The 17,240-nt window shown below is 32.0% G+C and overlaps 1 protein-coding gene across 1 annotated transcript in view; it reads right to left on the minus strand.

The window, feature by feature from the left end:
- The window catches only part of PRTG (protogenin), a 144,669-nt gene that overhangs the window by 19,544 nt on the left and 107,885 nt on the right, over positions 1 to 17,240 (minus strand). Inside the window, exons 12-14 of the mRNA XM_051980700.1 lie at positions 2,451 to 2,546; positions 1,713 to 1,899; positions 662 to 789 (exon numbers count right to left, since the gene is read on the minus strand). Coding sequence (XP_051836660.1) covers positions 662 to 789; positions 1,713 to 1,899; positions 2,451 to 2,546 — 411 coding nt within the window. The remainder of the gene's footprint in view (positions 1 to 661; positions 790 to 1,712; positions 1,900 to 2,450; positions 2,547 to 17,240) is intronic.

The raw sequence follows: 17,240 nt of genomic DNA on the forward strand, positions 1-17,240 counted from the left end.
CTCAGACATTTAACCCTTTTATGACTGTGTGACCTTGAGCAAGTCACTTAACCCAATTGCCTCAGGGGGAAAAAAGAAGAAATAATCTCTGGGGCCAAAATACTTCATCATACCCTAGGGAAAATCTGAATAGAGTACAATCAGTTATTACGAGTAAAAAGGATGATAATATTACTTAAAAGTGCATAGAACCCTATGATTGCATTATTTTAATATGAAATATAATACAAATATATCAAAAAAACAAATTTTTAAAAATCAGAGTAAACTATATAATTCTACTGTACTCTGTGCTGTTTACATTAGGTGAGTTTCATATTTTAAGAGAAACTCTAATAAAAATAAATTTAGTTTGGTATTTAAGATGTCCAGAGACTATTCAAATAAAGTTTTTTTTTTTCCTTTTTGTGGTGGGGGTGGATCAAAGGAAGGTTACTTTTAACCTTTATTGTGTAATATAGACATGAATTCTGAATATAAACTACAACAATATCATTGAGTGTTTGGGGAAGAAATGTATTACCTTTTTTAAATTCTAAAATTGTTCTATCAGTCAAGAAACAATCAGAAGGAGAGGAACTATGAAAGTACTTGCCCTCAAAATGGTTGCTTTCTAAATTGTCAATTTTGACAACATATATACAAAGCAACATTACCTTACCTTCTGGAAGTGTTGAATGGTAAACTACAGGGCTCCAGGGACTGGAGAGCTGATCCACATGTAAACGAACAGCAAATTCATATTTGGTATTTGGTTCTAGGCTTTGAACCAACATATGAGTTTCAGATCTATATTAATAAACAATAGATTTGTTAATAATGATAGCTCATGATTCACAACTTCAGACTTTTAAACATTTGTAATCAATACAAAAGAAAAATTACTTCTTTTCTTTCCCATTCATATTATACTTATAGTGAGTTCTATTAGAATAAAATAAATCTTGATGAATGTAATAATAAACCTGAAGGTTTGCTATCAGAGAGAGAAGATCAACAATATAATCAATCCCCACAAAAAGGACTATTATTTCATAAATTCAGTTCCTTTGAGGGTCAAATCATGTTTCCCATGTGCATCAGACAGTGTCTCACAATACAAAAAACCTAAAGTAAGGGGGTACATCTTGTACCAATACTAAAATTTCTTTTTTTGGGGGAGGGGAAATTTCCCATTAAAGTTCAAGTTACTTAAAGTCAAATTCAAGTATGTAAAAATAATCATCTTGGCTAGTAATATGTAATATATTGAACCTAACACTGATTTACATTTTTTATACTTGTCAAGTAATAACAACCAAAAAAACCTTCCAATACATTTAATAATTGCCTGATTCTGAACACAATTTTAAAATATATTCTTCCCTCTAATTTGATTCTTCCCTTTATGGAAGAGACAGCAACTACCTTTAATTTATTATTTGGACGAGTTGAATGATTTATGAACATTAAAAAACAAATCATATCCTATATTTGGAGTTCTTTCCTTGTCCTTTTCACTTGACAAGAGGAACACTGCTTTTGCCTTTTTTTTTTTTTTTTTTGGTTGGGCACATAGCACAGTGCCCACTCCATTGTAAGCACAATATTGAATGACTGACTAAATATGGCAAAGAGGCAGAAAACCCAAAACAAATATTAATGGTTAATTAAAAGATTTTAGAATGAGAATGGGGAAAAAAAGAAAAAAATCCTTAATAGAAACTACATACGTTTGGAGGTACTGAACCAAAGAAGCATTCTGAAGGCCCACAGGGTTACAGCGAATGGTATAGTTAATTATCTGTGCAGAAGTAAATGCAGGCCTTCCCCAATGCAGGTAGATAGAAGATGAAGTATTAGCCTTTGCATAAAGATGATGGGGTGGTGGAGGTGGAGGAATCATACGATCGCGAACAGCTATTTTAGAAAAAGACGATACTGTTTTATGAGCAACAAAAAATTCATTTAAGATTACAGCAAAATCATAATACAACTACCCCTCAAAAATAGTTTTGTATCTTTCTTCCAAGAATTCACAGTAATACATAGACAAAATCACATTAAAACTTCAATTACCCTTTTATTAGTTTAATAAAGGAGATATCATACTTAGAACAGAAAAATATTAATAATAAATCATTAACAGTATATATAAGAGGCTTGCCATTCAGAAAGTTACTAACAGTGGATCTGTGACTAAGAACTATGTATTCTTTGGTCTTGCTAAAATTGCACAAGAGTCTGTATGACAAAATTAGTTTTAAAATTAAATATTTTAGCAGGCAATAGGAAAAAAAAACATTCCTCATTACTTTCCCTAGTTAAGCTTCTATGTAATATAAGATACAAACCAAAACAGAAATAGAGTTTTAAATGGCTCTATCAAAAGTTCTTAAGACTGTCTCTTTTCTTTAAAAAAAGTCTTTACAAAAGATTTGCAAAATTATTTCATGGAAATTAATACTTACAAACACATCCTGGAGTACTAACTGTTTGGTCTGCCTGATAACCATCTTCCACATTGTTATATGCCAGCAACCTCACATGATATTTCCTTCTTGGATCTATAAAGGAAAAAAAAAAACTGATATTGAAATAAATTTCAGAGTTACAAAGTTATTGCAATACCTTTCTGGAGTTTTGATTTAAAGGAATTTTATGGACTCAGATAAAATTTCTTCCCCAAATGTGATATTCTTAACTGATTAGCACTTCTTTGTCTGTGACCTCAGAGGTGGAGAAATCAATCAGACCCACATGACTCTGTCTCTGCTACTCTCTATAAAATATTTGTGTTATTTTATACATTGTTGGAGGGAAGAACCACCAAACTCTTACTAAATGAACAGCAGGAAGGTATTAGACTCATGAATCTCTGTGAGAGAACTTGGGTTACAATATGCTGATCTTGGGAGTAGCCTTTAGTAAGACTATGATGAATTCTCTCTTCAGAATATGATCTGAAGTTCATCATGTTTGAGGCTCCTTGATGACATCCGTGTTTATCTATCTTTCCTACCTTTTCACTATATTTTGGAAGTGTTATCCTGGCTGGAAGACTAGAAACTGTGCTAAGATATTTTTTTTTCCATATTCCATATGAAGTGATGCAGAGTGAAGTAAGCAGTCAAGAAAATACATAATGAAAAAACTACCACATGCAAAAAAATGAATAAAATGAACAAAAATGAGTATAACACAATTGTAAAGATCAAGCAAAATTCCACTGAAAAGAGGATACCTCCACTCATAAGTTCCACAGGTGTTACATATTGTACATAATTTCACTTTTTTCAGTGTACTAATAATCTGTGCTAATTTCTTTACTCTTCTTTTTCTTTCTCTTTTGTCTTTAAGTCTACTATTTGCTATATGGGATGACTTTCTGGGAAGAGAAGGGGAAAACATATGAGGATAACTAGGATGATGTAAAAACAAGACTTTAATAAAAAAATTTTAAATAAAAAAAGAATGTAAGCTTCTCAAGGACAGCTTGATTTAAAGTGCTTAGCAATGTCTGGCACAAAAAATGAATATTTTCTCTAATCTTCAAAAAAAAAAGTTCATTTTTAGACTCAAAGTAAACCTACCTGGCTATCTATTCAGATGACATTTACTGAATTGTATTTTATTGTCATTGTAATTTATTTTATTTATTGTATTGACGGATTTATTAGCTCCCTCTGCAGGCCTACATTAGCTCTTCTAATATGAAAACTGATCTCTATATAAAAGGGTGAGGGAGAATTTTAAAAAATAATTTCAAAAATGTTTCCATTATTTGTTAGAAATGTGGATGAAGAGTGTAAAGTTGTTGTTGTTTTTTAAGCATAGATACATCTTCACTTTTAATTATAAAAAATCTAAAGGGAAAATATAGAGTCCAGTTTCTCTACAAGTACAAAGTATTAACACACAATAGCATTTAATATAAATTTATTTAATAGCTTTTGGGGGGAAAGGTCATGCTAAAATATAACTAATTTCTAAAATTCTTATTTTAGAAGAAAATTTGTTCTTAGAACAAAAATGAGAAAAATTGGAAGATTAAGAGAAAAAAATCCGAAATATAATTATAGAAGTAATTAAAATTGCCAATTTTTAAAGAAAGAAATAGATATTAGGTACATATTTAAATACTTAATACTATAAATTTCTGTAATTATGCTCATATTTTAACATTTCTTGATTTTGCAAAAAATAAAAAATAAAAAAAAAACTTCAAAGAGGCATTCTTCTTCAGCTTATAAAGTTTCTATGGTTCTTCCTAAACTTTAAAGTCTATGTTTCCTGGACAAAGCATGGAGATTGTGGTAAGTTACTCTTTAAAAATACAAGCTGTATAGAGAACCAATTCAAATATGTATGAACAGAAGCTATGCTTCAATAGATAAATGATCAAAGTATATGAGCTGGGTTTTCAAATGAAAAAGAAGCAGACTTTTAACAATCATTTGAAAGAATTATCCAAGTCACTAATAAGGAGACAAATGAAAATTTAAAGCAGCTTTGAGTATCTATTTTACATTCATCAAATTGACTAAAAATCTAATTTATTTTTATTTTAAGCTGCATAGTTTATCTGTATCTTTTGGAAGCTAAGTAGCATGGTGGAGAATGCTGGGTCTGAGATCTGGCAGACCTGAGTTTAAATCTGTCCTCAGCTATTTGCTGATTTATCCTAGATAAGTCACTTAACTTATTTGTTTAGTTTCTTCAACTATAAAATGAGGGTAACAAAAATATCTATCTTATTGTGTTGTTTTAAGGAGTAAATGAGATATTTGTAAAGTGCATAGTGCCCAGCATGCAGTAAGCATTACATAAATGCTTATTCCCTTTCCTCTCCTCCTAGATGTCAGCAAAGCAACTGACAAAGGACTTCATCAAGCAATTCAGTATATGTGCTGCCGAAGCGAGCACCATCAAGCAATTCAAAAAGCATTTATCGAGCATTTATCATGTGCCAAGCACTGTTCTTATTGTATGTATGTGTGTGTGTGTGTCTGTGTGTGTGTGTATGTTCTTATTATATATATCTTATAGGAGAGATGTGGGCTAGGTGATAGCACAGTTGGAAGATTTAGAACTAACAGAATACCTTGTTCCAAAGATTCAGTTCTTAATGGTTTTTGATGTCACATTGATCCATTCTGACAGAATTCCCCAGAGATTTATACTTAAGCCTCTGCTCTTTTAATAGTGTTGTCAGTGGTCAGTTGTGTATAAAATATATACTGGATAACAACTGACTGGTAACCAATATACTGAATAACAGAGTTAGAAAAAAACTTAAATTTGTTAATATGAAATTTACTAGAGATAATGATAAAATCCTATACTTAAGTTCCAAAAATTTACAAGTATTTTATGTGTATTGGTCCCATTCACAAGTCTTCAAATAAAGATTAAAACACCACTTGTTGAGGATGTTACAGATTCAATTCAATTTAACTTGAATTATCCTTTATTAAGCAACTACTGTAGGCCAGGAACAAAAACAAAACAGACCCTCTCTTCAAGAAGCTTACTTTCTACCAAGGGGAAAACAATATGTACATTGATAAATACACATACAAGTTAAATACATTGGGGGTGGGTGGGGGGGGGGTTGAAAAGAAGGTAATGGTAAGAACTAAATAATACCCAGGGCAAACTAGGAAAAGCCATTCCTTTAAGGAGGGAAACCTAAGTTGTGTTTGAAGGAAGCTAGGGATTTTAGAAGGGAAAGTGAGGAGGGAGAACATTTTAGAAATTGGGAGTTAAGGGAAGGGAAAGAACAGCCTCTAAGAGAGAAGGGAAAGAATAACCTGTAAGAGGGAAGGGAAGCAGGAGTTAGGTCATAGATGGAAGAACAAGAAGGCCAGTTGGGCTAGAATCTAGAACATGTGATAGAGAGTAATGTGCTATTGATTTAGAAAGACTGTTAAGAGCTTAAAATGGCAGACAGAAGAATTTGTATTTTATCCCAGAAGCAACAAAAACTATTTACAACTTCTTGAATGTGGCACTGACATGGTCAGAACTACAGTCTAGAAATAATAATTTGACATCTACATGGTGAGTAGGCTGGAAAATGGAGCAGCATCTTGGTCAAGTTTGGGTTGGATCAGATGGCATCTACTTTGCTGTTTTGCCCTAAGGATATATGATTTGTGACTTATTCCTACTAAGTGTGTTGTCTGCCCTATGAGACTGGTAGCTTCTTGAGAGTAGGGACTGTTATTTATTTTTCTTTTTCTATCTCTAATCTTTGAATATATTTAGAATTTCATATATTTTTAAAAACTCAAAAACTAAAATATTTCTGAAGTTTCACCTCACATCCAGCAAATTGACAAAAATGACCAAAAAGAAGTTAGCTTTGAAAGGGTTGTGGAAAGACACTTAGAAATTAGTCCAAATAATCTGAAAAGCAATTTTAAAGTATAAAAAGAAAACTAAAATGTACAAACCCTTTGACTTAGAGATTCTATTACTTAGCATGTAACACAAAGATATCAATATAAAAAGCCCACACTTACACCAAAATATTTATACTAGCACTTTATATAGAAGCAAAGCAAATACCCAAACATGAGGGAATGGCTAAAATTGTGGGACATAAATATAATAGGATTTTAAATGTGCTGTAAGAAATGATAAATATCATAAATACAGAGAAGCCTAGGAAGATGTAGAAATTGATTCAGTCTTCAAAACCTAGGAAAACAATAAACACAATAACCACAACAATGTTAATGGAAAGAATAACAAATCAATGAAAACTGAATCTATGAAATTAGAAAAATCAGATTTGGTTCCAAAGAACATATAAGAAAATCAAGTCCTTTTCTTTGCAGAAATAGGAGATTATGGACATGGAACTTGACAGATAATGTCAGATTTTTCTAATACTGGTTAGTTTCGTTAATTTTTTTCTTACTTTATTATAAAGAAAAATTTCGGCAAAGAGAGGAGAGGGATGACATGAGAAATACAAGTCATATAGAAACAAAAGATATCAATACAAATATACTTTTAAGAGACATTTGCCAAAAGCATCTATCATCATCAGTTATTTCTTTTTTTATTATTATTATAACTTTTTATTGACAGAACTTATGCCTAGGTAATTTTTTACAACATTATCCCTTGTACTCACTTTTGTTCCGACTTTTCCCTTCCTCCCTCCAACCCCCTAGATGGCAGGCAGTCTTATACAAGTTAAATATGTTATATTATATCCTAGATACAATATATGGTTTGCAGAACCGAACAGTTCTCTTGTTGCACAGGGAGAACTGGATTCAGAAGGTAAAAATAACCTGAGAAGAAAAATAAAAATGCAAACAGTTTACATTCATTTCCCAGTGTTCTTTCTTTGGGTGTAGCTGCTTCTATCCATCATTGATAAACTGGAACTGAGTTAGATCTTCTCTTTGTCGAAGGACAAAGATGGAAGTGGATTCTTCCATCAGAATACATCCTCATACAGTATCGTTGTTGAAGTATATAATGATGTCCTGGTTCTGCTCATTTCACTTAGCATCAGTTCATATAAGTCTTTCCAATCCTCTCTGTATTTATCCTGCTGGTCATTTCTTATAGAACAATAATATTCCATAACATGCATATACCACAATTTACCCAACCATTCTCCAATTGATGGGCAACCATTCATTTTCCAGTTTCTGGCCACTACAAACAGGGCTGCCACAAACATTTTGGCACATACAGGTCCCTTTCCCCTTCTTTAGTATCTCTTTGGGATATAAGCCCAGTAGTAGCACTGCTGATGAACGAGTATGCACAGTTTGACTTTTGGGGCATAATGCCAGATTGCTCTCCAGAAGGGCTAGATTTGTTCACAACTCCCACAACAATGCATCAATGTCCCAGTTTTCCCGCATCCCCTCCAACATTCATCATTAATTTTTCCTGTCATCTTAGCCAATTTGACAGATGTGTAGTGGTATCTCAGTGTTGTCTTAATTTGCATTTCTCTGATCAATAGTGATTTGGAACAATCTTTCATATGAGTGGAAATAGTTTCAATTTCATCATCTGAAAATTGTTCATATCCTTTGATCATTTATCAATTGGAGAATGGCTTGATTTTTAAAAAATTAGAGTCAATTCTCTATGTATTTTGGAAATGAGGTCTTTATCAGAACCTTTAACTGTAAAAATGTTTCCCCACTTTGTTGCTTCCCTTCTAATTTTGTTTGCATTAGTTTTATGTACAAAGGCTTTTTAATTTGATGTAATCAAAATTGTCTATTTTGTGATCAATAATGATCTGTAGTTCTTCTTGGGTCAAAACTCCTTCCTCCTCCACAAGTCTGAGAGATAAACTATTCTATGTCCCTCTAATTTATTTATGATCTCGTTCTTTATACCAAAACCATGGACCTATTTTGATCTTATCTTGGTATATAGTGTTAAGTATGGGTCCACAGCAGTTATTTCTGATCTCATTCTTTGCATAAGGCATTGAAATATCCTTACAATCTGGCTTTTTTCAATTACAGTTTCTCATGCCTGGAATATTATCCTTCCTTCTCTTCACTTTCTATCTTCTCTGCCCTCAATTCAAGAAAAAATCCCACTTTTCTATGAGAAACCTTTTCCTAATCCATCTTAATGCTACTCCTTCCCTCTACGGATTATCTCTAATTTATTCTGTATAAATTTTATTTTCTGTGTTGTCTTTCTGCTTAGAATAAAGACTATCTTTTGCCTTTCCATTTATCTGAAGCATAAATCACAGTATCTGCCACAAAAGAGGCATTTAAAATGTCTATTGTGATTTTGATAACAAACAACAAATATCACCATTAATTGTGTATAAAGCATGGGTGAACAGTTAATATTCTTTTTAGTAAATCTGTCTAAAACAGTAGGAAAAATTATTAGAGATTTAAAATTATATAATTAAATCACATAAAAGTAAATTGCTTCACAATAAGAGAAAAGAGTTTGAAGAATAAAATAAAAAGTTATAAACAATTAAGCACAATAGACTAACAAAATGTGTTATTTTTAAACCAATTTTGTTATTTTTTTAACCAATAGGTATCATCATATACCTTTGATTTACATAGAAACAGAAAATATAAGGAGAGACTAACAAAACAAAATCTCTGTAAATTTTAAAGCACCAAAGAAATGTGAATTAGTATTGTTGTTGTTTTTGAATGTGTTTCGGTTGTGTCCAATTCTTTGTGACCCCATTTTGAGGTTTTCTTAACAAAGATACTGAAGTGGCTTGCCATTCTAGTTCATTTTACAAGGAAACTGAGGCAAACGGATTAGATGTCTTATCCAGAGTCATACAGCTAATAAATGCCTAAGGATGGATTTGAACTCATAAAGATAAGTCTTTTTGACTCTAAGCCCAGTTCTCTATCCAATGAACCCCATGAATTATTATTACTATTATTTTAACATGTTTCACTCAATTGGATAATTCATTTGACAATACACACATATATACATATACATATGCACATATATATGTGTGTATTCAAATTTAATATTAATGCAATACATTAAATAGTTACTTATTTAACCTTTCAAGTATCCCAGCAAGAACTTTAGTAAAGTAGGTCTGCTCAACTATTCTTTTGAGGTAATATCATAGAAAATGTGGAATGAAAACCCAGTGTACATTTAATTTCCCCATCAATTTTCTTTTAGTGAGTTATACTTTCTGACACTAGATGGTGCTCATGTAAAGTTCTCGAATGTATACTTTTATTTAGCTCTTTTCTCAGCATAGTCTGAGAAACTGGATCACCATGTTTTAAGAAATTATCTGTTAATTAAAAGTCAATAAGCTTTTCTAGTTAGTTTCTAGCACAGAGTAAATTACCTTTTGTGACAAAGTAACTCAGAGATATTTTTGGCTTGCTTCCTGGGGGAGGAAAAAATCTTTCAGGCACTTGGTCAAATGTAAATTAGTTTTAAATTAAGTACCAACAACGGACCCAAAAAATGAGCATTTTCAGAGCTATTATCAGCGATAACTAACTTAGTTTTGTTTCAGAAACTTTATACTGTTTTAGAAAAATTTTTACTTTTACTCATTCATTCTTTTTCATGAGTACTTTTAATAGAGAATTCTAGGATCTTATTTTTACCCCCAAAACACTGCAAGACAATCCACTGATTTGATCTGACTGCAAATTTGATGAGTCACAACCTAGAAATTTTTAAACCTCGTACTAGTTTATGTCCCTAGAAGGTGATCATAGGAAACAATTGTTTAGAAAGTACTTATCAAAAGCACTAAGAAAGGATACTTTTGGGGTCATTAAAACCTTCCCATCTTTTCTTTCATTTGCCACATGTGTGTGAGGTTCTAGAGGCCTTGAAAAGAACCAGACCAGAGAATGATCAGGTCAGAACTAGATAAAATTAAGAAAGACTCTCAGGTCAGAACCAAGGGGGGAAAATTCCCTCCTTCCCAAAGCAATGCTTCTGCCTCCAATTCAAAATTCCAAAATGCAATAGTGACTTTTTAGAAATTGAAAGTGTTCCCTTTGCAAGCTGCTTTCAAAATTCCTTGGTTGTGGTGCATGTGTGAGGAAAAAAAAAAGTTTAGTCTGAAAGTAGATAAGACAATGAAATAACTTTTAGGTTAATTGACTATCTCCTTCATTCAATGTATAGGCACTTCCATTTCCAGGAAAAAATACTGCTTATTATGGTGACTGCCTATATACATTTGGAATAACTAAACAACCTTGCACATAATTTTTTTAAAATCACAATAATTATTTTCCTGACTTGAAAATTACTATTCTTATAAGTGGTCATTTAAATAGCAATAAAACTAATTCAGACTTTGACAGGTACACAAAAATTCTATCAGGAATGTTGAGAAAGTAAAGTGATTTAAGATTGTATATATTATGATTTCTAAAATTATATTCTAAAAACCTAAAAATATTATGTTAACTGAAGTAAGAATAACCTAGAATAAATGTGAGGGTGAAAAAAAAAAAGATAATAAGTTTGAAGAGTATAAAACTTAGTGTCTGGCCAAATGTCCATCTTTAATTTAATCTTTTGTGCTCCTGGGTTTTATTTAACCTACAGGTCTATTGTTTGGTGCAGTCCGGCTGTAGAGCTCATTGGTCTGCCTTTCCAGGGTGACTGCACTGCCCCCAAGCTTGTCTCTTCGAACAATAAACTCCACATAATTATTCAGAGAAGAGGCCGAGCTGCTGTGACATCTGGGTCATGGCCTTTGACACAGAATCTGGAGCTAGCCAGAATCTGCTCTAAGCAACATAAGTGGAGAGGAACAGCTAAGGGAAATCGGTGGGAAAAGGAAAACTGAGTGCAAAGTGTCATATAGAAGTACAGTGATATAAATTGAGCAAATTAATCTTTTGAATTACCCAAAATGGGCTATCAGTTTGCGTGTTGCAGATCTCAGGAGAATGTAAACTTCCTGGGGGCAGGAACCCATATTCCTTTTACTTTTTGTCCTTTTTTTAGACCCTAGAATATAGTCTTGTCCATAATAGGCATTTAATGAATGCTTGTTGAATTGAATTCTAATTGCTTTTTCATGTCAAACTTCCATGAGTTTGGGGAGGGTTGGTTCTTCTAAAGTTAGTCTAATTCTGTGATACCTTGAGAGGATATTATAAGAAAAGTTGTACATTTTTAAAAAGTCATATTATTTATTTCAAAAATGTTCACAATGTCATAAAATTCATTAGTATTTTAAAAACATTATTATGCCTTGGACAAAAGTATAAAATGTACTTAAAAGTGTAAACTTTTATAACAGTATTAAAAATATGGCTCCTATGAACACTAAAAAATTCTTTACTCTCGATTTAAAAATCTAAAGATACAAGACAAGGATGCTTTCTTTTATGAATGTTAATTCTATGATTGTATTTAATTCCATCATAGTCTATAATAACATTTAATGTTTGTCTTAAAGTGAATCTACCAAATCAAAAATTTCTCTATAGGGTTCTATGATTTCTAATGACTCTTGACTTATTAGTCTAAACTTGAAAATACTCCCTTTCTAATACAAATATTCATTCTCAAAGGGGAACTAAAAAGAAAGATTATTTGCATAAGGTAATTTGATATTTAGAAGTGCTGCTTGTCAAATCATCTCAGTTTTCAAAATATCAAAATAATCAAAATGAAAGCATAGTAAACATAATGTTGCACTTACACACACACAACACACACACACACACACACACCCCAAAAACACCAGCAGCATACAGCTGCAATTCTTTAGAACTTTTAAAATCATATAATATTCAATAGATCTTGTATTATGCCCTTTCATTTTCACACATTTATAGGGATTTAATTCCTCAGAAGAATAACTTTAAAATTACTTTAGAATTCTTAAGTGTCCTATGGGGATAAAATTTTTCATTTGAACTTAACTAATTGTGATTTGTATTATAACCAAATTCCTCAAGGCTGATTTGAAAGTGATATGGGGTAGTGGACAAACACTTTAAAAATCCTTTTATGCCTTTCTTTTCTTGTAGGAGAGCTTTTCTTTTGTTGCTGCCCAGTAGAAAGAACATACCTCACTGGTCCCACTTTGTAAAATGAGAACACTGCCATTAAGTTCACCATTTACAATACAATCAGTTTAATGGAATTATGCAAAGGAGCCTTGAGGACAGGGAAGGGATGAGAGAGAGTGTGTAAACCTAAACCAGCAACACCTAACTGACATAATTTTTGACAGTTATAAGGTAATAATATTTGGGGTGTCCATGCATATAACAATTTAATGAATAATTTTGCAGCAAATATTTTAAGTTGTTGACTAAAAGATTACACGATTATATCTAAAAAGTAATTATAAAATCATAGACTAAGCTATGGAGGAACTAGTAACAGGAAGTCAAGGCCTATATTGTAAATTACACAAATGAATTAGACTAAATTATTATAAAGGGGAAAAAAATTTAAATTTTTATAATTATGTTTATTTTATCACTAGAAGAGATATTTAACTTAAAGTATGTGAAAGTGTAATACTCACATTATATTACTGTATGTCACACATCTGTTTAAATAGCTGCTCTATTCTTCCAAAAATGCATATATTGACTGTCTGACATATAAAATCATCTTACAAACAATATTTTTACAAACTGACAGAGAGGACCTATTCATGGAAGCAAAGCTTCCCCTGAAGCTATCATATAAATTTCCTTTCAGAATTAACACTCTCTCTGTTGGACTGTTAAGGAGACTCTCCATGCTATTTTGACCCTTTTGTAAAGCAAAATGAAAATACCATCTATCATCTCGGATAACACAGTGACTTTGTTGTAGGTTCAGAGTTTCATTGCAAAAACATCTGTGGTTTGATGACCCTCATCCAAAATCCTAACCGTCTGCTGTTAGAAGCATGCATACAAGAAGGGAAAGGTAACAGCAGGTAGGCTGAATTTTGTCTCAAGTACCAAAGCAAATATAAGCTCACTTGACTATCAGTTGAATTCTTCTTAATAATAGAGTAAGCAGTATTTGTGTTGGGAATATTTATAACATCCTCAAAGCTCAAACATTTGATATATTTATTTGATATATTGTGAAATAACTTCTTCTACAATAGATTTTAATACCAGTGCATAATAGAATTTTGACAGTCACAACTTTATTTTGAGGTACAGTATAGATCAATGTAAGAATATATTATTAATTCTATACTATAAAAGTTTATTCAAATTCATAAACTCTTATTTTTATTTAAACCATAAAACACTTAAATTTCTGGAAGACATTAAAAGTGTATTAAAAATGCTGTGAAACATCACAGAAAACCTTAAGAAGTTTTAGCACATAAAACATATAAAGACAAACTAATTATAAAATAATTTCTAATACAAGAAAATTGTTGAAAAGTTAATATTAAAATTAGAGATTCCTTTATAGTAAGCAAAATGCCTATTGTTTTCCATATAAATCCTTAATTATTGAATAACACTTTAAAAATTATTGGGAAAATGGATACTTTATTGTTAACGAGACAATTCAAATTTTGGGAATATTTTCTGTAATACTACTATACCTAAAGCCATTAATTGTTCATAGTGAGCAGTCAATGGCATTAAGTATTGACAGAAAAAGGACTAGTCAGAAGAACAACAGGTTCTTTACATAATTTCCACAGTTACTCTAAAAAACATCCTTGAAAATTTGTAAGAATCATCCTGTCCTGTTGGAATCTTTACAAACTCTGTCTAATCTGTTACTAATATATCTGGAATAATTTAATTTTAACCATCTGTAATTAGTACAAACTCTCTGAAGTAAAGGTACTGCTCCAAAATTAAACAATTCAATTATTTGTATTATGCTAAGTAAAAGTTACTGCCTTTGTACATTTGGATTATCTTCTTAATACTAAACACAGCTTCAGAAATGACCTATTAGGTCATTTTTTGGGGGGTAATATTTTAAATACATTCCCTTCCCAAATACTGACACAGTTTTCTAAGCAAAAATATTATGCCTCACAATGCTGATATCTTTTTTCTAAAATGATATTTATTGATCTAAATGATACAATCAGAAAAAGAAAAACAGTGACAGATTTCTGATTCCTTGTAAAAGTTCTGGAAAGCTGTTGCTCTGTGGATTAACAATGCAGATGCTGCTTTTTAAAATTTTGGATCACTTGGGTCATAAGTGGCAGAGGGAATATTATAGCCTTTTGAAAGCCAAGCCCACTGTATGGAAATAGCTATGCCACCCACAGAGCCAGGGGTCAAGCAAATATGATTTTAAAGGAAATATGAAATTTAAAAGAGATTATGAAGAAAATTAAAATTTCTTTTTATGGAAAATGTTTAGGGAAAAAAGAACAGTTTTCAATAGTGTTCTCAATACTGGAAATCTCTGAAGGCTTGAAATATCCCATGGGTCAGAACCTAAAGTCACATCTGCCATGACTTTTTTCCTGAGACCACAAAGGTAAATTTATGAAAAGAGTGGGAATGTATGTTACAAACAAACAAAGGAAAACATGCCCAAAATGGATAAGTCAAGAATCCAGATGGGGAAAGGTGAAAGTTCAGAGAAGTATGTTGATTGCTTTCTTCCTAATATCCCTAGACTATATATCTAAGAACTTATATATTTTTAAAATAAACTCATAAATCCTATGTGTCCTCTTCCCCACCCCCACCCCGTTTCCCCCTTAATATTACTAAAGTACATTTCAATATTGTTTAAGAATAAGTTTCTAAGTGATTTCAAGTAATGTCAAACATCTATACCCAGAAGTAAAACTTTAAAAAAATTATTTAACTCAATTTATTTTAGATATGTTGAATCTGAATCCTAGAGATGTTATTTCATTTTTCCATTGTCATGCTGTGACATTTCTGATGCTGTGAATTTCTGGAGATGCATTAGTTCTTAGCAGTAGGCTATTAATCTATATACTACACCATTTATATGATTACTTAAGTAGCCTAGTGAGTACAGATCAATATTCCTCCTTAACTTACTAAGAAAAACTATTAATTGTATTAAGTAGATTCAAAAAATTATATGCATAGTCATCCCAAAATGGGGGTGGATTTTTCATCTCACATCCCACCAGCTACTACAGCTAGTTTTTAGGGTTTTCTTATAATATGTAATATGCTGAAGTTATGGCTGCCAAGATGGCTCTGGCAAGTCAGCTGAAGCAATTAATTCAGTTGCTGCAATTAATTAGAGTAAATGTTAATTGGTATACTTTGGTTCAGTCAAAAAGCCACAAAAATGGCAGCCTATATGTAGCATGCTTTATGTCTGGGAATAATAATTTTTAGCATTTCATGCTCTATACAGAAAGGAATTTTAAAAAATGAACATGTAGATAGTTATGCTAAAAGAGAGTATTCAAAGAACTCCATCAGTCATCAGCCTGCCTAAATTAAAGTTAGGTAGTACAGCTAGTGAATCTGGGTTGAAGTAATCTAGTTTGGTGGAAACATCACCCTTTTTTGACTACAAAGAATGGAAGCTCTGTTCTATTTTATTAACTTCTCTGTAATTATTTGCCAGATCTTCTAGAATCAAATTTTCTACTAAGGAATAAATACTTTGAGCTTTCACTAACTCCTGTAAGCTACTAGGTTGTCCACTATTATACTGGGAAAATATGAATGATTATATAATATGGCAGATACTGCTGGCTGGAGTAAATTTTAAGGTATAACCTGGAATCAGACTAATGTCTTATAACAGTACCTTTTATAATATTACCAAAAAATTTATCAATGATTTTCAGTGACCTTTTGAAAATAAATATATAACTTAAATGTGCCAAATTTACATCAAGAATATTTAAAATGACATTTAGACTCTTATTTCATATAAACTCTGATAAAACACACTAAAATACATTTACATTAGTATAGCGCTCTTTCAATTCCAAAGAGATCAGTCATGGTGGTGGACAACCTAGTACAGCATTCTATCTACAGAGCCACATGAAGCATAGATCTAGAGTTCTAGGATTACTAAATAGAGCCAGTTAAAACACATAACAAGGGTTTTCTGGTTTTGTGTAACTCATGTTTTAGGGACAACTAAAGAGTCACATGAACCAGATTTTAATATGGAGGATGATCCAGAGAAGGCATGTCTCTGTTTGTTACTTTCACCTGGGTTTGTTCCAGGAAAAGCTAGTATATTCAAAATGTAGAACATGGCTAGGTTTCCTTAAATGTGAGTAAGAGAGTCCCAAGTTACAAATCCTCAAAATACCAAATGTATATCAAGTATAGGAAAGTTTTTGTTATTCTACAGAACACAAAGACCTAAAGAACTCACAAGACCCCCAAAACAGACACAGGGAAAATAATGTGATCAAATCAGAGTCTTGATTAGAAGGCCAGATCCCAGAATCAAGCTGCTTAGGAAAATTCTAAATCCCCTTTTTTCACACAGGATTTAGGGTTCTCAAATATAATCTATGAAGTACCTTCTCAGGCTGAGTGCAATCTCATGTCTACTTTACAGGCAGTCTCTTGGGTTGTCTCCCTGCCCCAAGACTCTTACCATTCCTATCTATCCTCCTACTCAGCTGCCAGTGATTTTCCTAAAGCACAGGTCTGACTAGATGTTGTCTGTCTGTCTGTCTGTCTGTCTGTCTCTCTCTCTGTCTGTCTCTCTCTCTCTCTCTCTCACACACACACACACACACACACACACACACTCCTCAATAAATAACATCCAGGGGATTCACAATACCTCGAAGAATGGAT

Source organism: Antechinus flavipes, chromosome 2 (genome assembly GCF_016432865.1).
Source record: "Antechinus flavipes isolate AdamAnt ecotype Samford, QLD, Australia chromosome 2, AdamAnt_v2, whole genome shotgun sequence".
Classification (NCBI taxonomy): Eukaryota; Metazoa; Chordata; class Mammalia; order Dasyuromorphia; family Dasyuridae; genus Antechinus; species Antechinus flavipes.